General features: G+C 57.0%; 1 protein-coding gene across 1 annotated transcript in view; it reads left to right on the top strand.

Annotated features, from left to right (window-relative positions):
• The window catches only part of PRELP (proline/arginine-rich end leucine-rich repeat protein), a 10,290-nt gene extending 5,070 nt beyond the window's left edge, over nucleotides 1-5,220 (top strand). Inside the window, 3 exon segments of the mRNA XM_009327379.1 lie at nucleotides 1,649-1,764; nucleotides 1,766-2,580; nucleotides 4,445-5,220. Coding sequence (XP_009325654.1) covers nucleotides 1,664-1,764; nucleotides 1,766-2,580; nucleotides 4,445-4,623 — 1,095 coding nt within the window. The 5' untranslated portion in view covers nucleotides 1,649-1,663 and the 3' untranslated portion in view covers nucleotides 4,624-5,220.
• Nucleotides 5,221-5,240: the final 20 nt, after the last annotated feature.

Genomic DNA, 5,240 nt, shown 5'->3' with positions numbered 1-5,240 from the left:
GTGGGAAGCTGTAAGCAAAAGGGGGTTGGTGTGGCAGGGGGCTACCCCAGCAGTGTTTGTCTGTGCTGCTTGCTGGTCTGGTGAGGGCTGGGGACATTTCCCTGCTGCTGCCTGAAGGCAAATGCGATGTGCCCGGCTCAGCCCTGCCTGTTTGCAGCTCCCACCGGGCACGCTGAGCTGAGTGGGGCTGGCCGTGCCTGCGTTGCCAGTGACCCCCAGGCATGACAGCAGCGCTGTGCACCAGCAAGCTGCAAGCTCAACTTCGTCGTGTTGCATGGGAGAGAGCAATGAGCCGGGAGAACCTGATTTCTCTCCAGCATCAGCATCGCTGAAGGCTTCTGCCGCACACTCCCATCGCAGAAGCACTGGCTCCCACGGCAGACGCTCCGTTTCCCCAGGAGATCCATCTTCCTCTGAGTCTTCTCATCTTCCTCCCCGTCTTCCTCCCTGTCTCATCTCACTTGATTCTCTTTCCTACCCTGCCTCTGCCGAGCTTCTCCATCTGCCTCGCCGTGCATCCAGCTCGGCTCTGTTCCTGCTGGGGTGACAAATGCCGCCGGGAAAAGTCTGGCGAACTCCCCGAGGTATCTGCTGCCCGCCCAGGAAGCCCACAGCCTGGCCTGCTCCAGCTGGCCCCGGGGAGTGTCAGAGCATCCAAAGCACCTTCTACCCGGGGCTTTCTGGGGAGCTCGTCTGCAACAAGCTGGATCCCTCCATCCTTCAAGGCACCCGCTGGAGAGCTGCCAGCAACAGTCTTGAAGGGATGATTGCTGCGGTTCCAGGCAGCAAGGAGGGCAGAGATGGGACAGGCAGCCTTCTTGGGCTTGATAACAACCCAGAGAAGAGGGAGAGGTGGTTTGTATAAGGTGTTGGGCTGGTGTCCGGGAGAGGCCCACTGGCGAGGGGCAAGCAGAGACCTTGCCTGATCCCTCCAGATCTCCCACTTCTGCGGAGACTCTCCCCCAGTAACGATCCCAGCCCAGCACCCTGTGGTGGGACTGGAGGTGATGGATCGGTTATTTGGGCAAGCACAGGGAGCTGTATTGTCAAACACCTTTGGTATCGCCCATGCGTAATCTTGCAAATGTCCTTATCACATGGCCTTGAAAATGGGCTGTCCTGCATTAAATCCTTATCCCTGAAGCACAGGACCATCTATCTTTGCTGCCCCGCTAACTGCCGCTGGCCTCCTGATACTGTTGCTCAGCCAATTTGCTACTGAATCATTGAATTTTTTTTGGCTCAAGTGCAAAATTAAGCCTAATCCATCAAGGCCTCTGAAAGGGCAATCCATCCTTTGGGGAGAGGGCACAGCGGTGTTGGGACTCCCGGGGGGGGTCCAGGCTCTGTGACGCAGTGCTGGGGGTGATGTGTGGGGAAAAAAACCCAAATTTAAAAAACCCCCCACCTCCCCCCGGCGATGGCATAAAGCTGAGCCAGAGAGAGGGGATCTCAGTGACTCATGCTCTGGAGAGGGGTTGGATTTAAAGATAACTTCCAAGGGGAAGGAGAGAAAATAGCAGGTTACTGGCAGGGATGTGGGGTAAATTCCTGCCTGTCAGAGACTGCAGTGATGGGGGAGACGGGAGATGATGCGGTACCTAAATTGGGTGCTTCCCAACCCACCTCTTCTTGTTGCCTCCCTCAGGGAAACATCTGGACCATGAAGGTGGCCTTCAGATTGCTTCTTCCGCTTGTTCTTGTGCTGATCTCGGAGGTGAGCGGGCAGAGGAGGAAGCCTCCCCGGAAACCCACCCGCCCGCCTCCCGCCCCCAGAGCTGCCCCCACCCCTGCCACCGGGTCCCCCCTCCATCTTCCCTGACTGCCCCCGAGAATGCTACTGCCCCCCAGACTTCCCCTCTGCCCTCTACTGTGACAGCCGCAACCTGCGGAAGGTCCCCATCATCCCGTCCCGCATCCACTACCTCTACCTCCAGAACAACTTCATCGACGACCTCCCAGAGGAGTCCTTCAGGAACGCCACGGGGCTGAAATGGGTCAACCTAGACAACAATCGCATCCGGAAGGTGGACAGGCGGGTCCTGGAGAAGCTGGAAAACCTCATCTTCCTCTACATGGAGAAGAACCAGCTCAAGGAGGTGCCTTCCTTCCTGCCGCCCAACCTGGAGCAGCTGCGTCTGAGCAGGAACCAGATCTCCAAGATCCCTGCTGGGGTCTTCAACAAGCTGGAGAACCTGGTGCTCTTGGACCTGCACCACAACAAGCTAAGCGATGGGGTCTTCAACAAAAACACCTTCAAGGGACTCAAGAACCTCATGCAACTCAACCTCGCCCACAACATCCTGAGGAAAATGCCCCCTGGGGTGCCCAGTGCCATCCACCAGCTTTTCCTGGACAGGAACAACATTGAAGACATCCCCAGTGACTACTTCAAGGAGTTCCCCAACCTGGCATTCATCCGGCTCAACTACAACCAGATCTCTGACAAGGGGCTGCCCAAGAACTCCTTCAACCTCACCAACTTGCTCGTGTTGCACCTGGCCCACAACAAGCTCACCAACGTCCCTTTCATCAGCCCCAAGCTGGAGCACCTCTACCTGAATAACAACTCCATTGAAAGTGAGTTGCACTGGCCGGTCGGGAGGCCACGGCGAGGTCTGTGGGGGAGTGGACGGGCTTGGGGATGGCAAGTGTTTCATTGAAAAAGGGCATTTTTCACCCAGTGGGATGTGAACTCTTCAAAGGGGGATGCAGTGGTGGGGTGAGCTGGAGGCTCTTTGTAGGTGAACAAGGTCCTAAGGGGGATGGATTTGCATGTGGGGAAGGATGGCCTGAGGATTAGGGTGGTAGCTGAGGAGCGGCGCTAAATTCCCCCTGGTGCTGCAGGGCTTTTCTTGTTCGTTGTCATGGGCAGCTCTTCTTTGGGGCCACCTGCCATCTAAATAGTTACTTCCCCAGCAGGGCTCAGAAATAGGGATATTTAAAAAGGAGAGTCTGTGCACATATTTTAAGAACAGATGCCAAATACGCAGTCAAGATGGTTAGAAATAACCCAGCTTAGCTCTCGAGCTGAGCCTCGCAGAGGAAGGAACAGGGAGAACAAGGCTGTGATGGAGGTTGCCTTGGCAAACCAACCGGGGCAGTTTCACACCGTTCCAGGCAAAGCACTGCAATTTCATGGGAGAGGTGCTGGCCTGTGAAATGTGTAAACATAGCTAGCACACTCGAGAAGAAGACAGAGACCCATTCCTGGTCACCCCAGCTGTTTCTGCTAGTAGAGGTCCAGCAACCTGCTGTCCTTGCTATCCGCGGGGAAGCAAGAATGTGGCGCTTCTACCAGAAACCCTCCATGTGCACTAGGGAACGCGTGCTGGGCTCTTCTATTTCTGGCTGCGGTGGGGTGTATGGGGGCTGCAGGACCCACCCAGGGCATTACTCGCCTGTGAAGCAGCCGCCGGGCAGGACACCGGTCCCCACAAGTGGCGCGACACAAGCCCTTCCGCGCTGCGGTGTTTATTGTGCCGTGATGGTGTGTGGCTTTATATGTAAGAGTGATCCGCTGTCGAAGAGGGGCTGCAAAATCACAGAGCAGCTTTAGCGCGCCGGCTCCTGCCCAAACAGGGCACTGAACATGAGCCAGGAAGGGACGAGCAAGAAAGCTGCTCTTTGCAGGCAAGCACTAACAGCGTTATGGGATGTGATGCTAGGGAGAGGGACAAAATCCTCACAAAGCCACATCCCTCCTCTCACGGGGTCACTGGAGTCGGTTCCCAGGGAATAAAGACGCGGTGATGAACGTCTGGTTCAAATGCCGGTTAATCTGCATTTTATTTAAACACCACCAAACTGGAGCCAAGGGGGACCTTGGGGCAAAGGTGGTGACTGCTGCTGGCTTCACACGCACCAGTAGCCAGGTCCTGGTAGGGCTTTCCATGGAGAGATGCCTCTGTGGCCGTGCACATCATGTTTCAGCTCTTTTTTTGCCTATTTTACCCAGCTTTTATAAGGTTTCAGTCCCTGGAGTTGGGTAACAACATAAGAATCCCCAGGTTTATTTTCTGTAATGCAGGCCCTGGGGTGGGGAGAAACACGTGGAAATCCAGAAGCCAGCAACGAGCCTGCTATTGACGTTATCTTCAGCGTAAAGGTGCTGGAGCATGTTTCCCTGATGTTTTTTTGAAGGCTTAGGGCTGGCTCGGCAGGTTTCATATTTGAAATAATCCCTTTTCTCTCTCGAATGACACTGCAACTCTCACCGCGCTTTGGCTGAATGTGACCTACTTCGTTTCTGAACAAAAGCAAGATTTCCTCTCGCTGGGGCTGCGCCGTCTTCTTGGAGAGGCTGGGGATTCTCCCCCTTGGTAACAAAGCAACCCCATTTTGGGGTTCAAGAGGCAGGCAAGCAGGGAGGGGGGTCTCTAGCATCCCTCTCTGTCTTCCCATTCCTCTAACCTGCATCCCGCTTTTCCTCCCCTCCCTGCAGAAATCAACGGGACGCAGATCTGCCCCACCTCGCTGATGTCCATCCAGGACTTCTCCCCCTCCGACCTGGACAGCGTGCCCCGGCTCCGGTACCTGCGGCTGGACGGGAACCTCCTGAAGCCCCCCATCCCCTTGGACCTGATGATGTGTTTCCGCCTCCTGCAGTCCGTGGTTTTCTAGCCCTGCCCAGCAGCGCGCCTTTCCCAGGACTTGGCTTTGCACAGAGACTCGACCCCCGTCGGTGTTTGACACGTGGGACCCTTTTTGCCTCCCTCTCCCCCTGCTCACACCCCGCCTCCACCCCTCTTGCCTTTCCCCCTTTCGTCCCCTGCAGTGGCTGTGGACACGCGTGGCATGTGCATCCTTGGGTACCGCTGTCTGCAGGGCAGCACCGCGTCGCAGCAGCCATCCCAGGTCGCAGCATCAGCCCGGGGTGGCTGCCACGCTCGCCCCCAGCTCCCTGCCTGTGGGCCCTGCCTTCTCTTCCCTCACCCCAGGCCAGCCCTGGAGCTGGCTCTGTCTCTCCCCTTCCACCCGGCAGAGTTTCAGGAGGCTGGATTTGGTTCTAGCCAAAAGCTTCTCCAGGTGGAGCTGGTGAGGGAGCCCAGGGGCCACCTCGCTGCAGGACTCAGGTCATATCATTGCTCCGGGTGGCTGCACCCGGAGAGCCCGCGATGTCCCTGGGGAAAATTCCCCAGTGACGGAGGTGGAGCGGGGATGCCCTGGGCTGGTGTGCCGAGGGTGCAGGTGGCCACCCTGCAGCCTTGGGGTGCAGGGTGATGCCAGACTGGCGTATG

This window comes from Pygoscelis adeliae, unplaced genomic scaffold (genome assembly GCF_000699105.1).
Source record: "Pygoscelis adeliae isolate BGI_AS28 unplaced genomic scaffold, ASM69910v1 Scaffold197, whole genome shotgun sequence".
NCBI classification, from domain to species: Eukaryota; Metazoa; Chordata; class Aves; order Sphenisciformes; family Spheniscidae; genus Pygoscelis; species Pygoscelis adeliae.
Note: the sequence above shows the minus strand (reverse complement) of the source record. Positions and strands in the feature narration are given on the sequence as shown.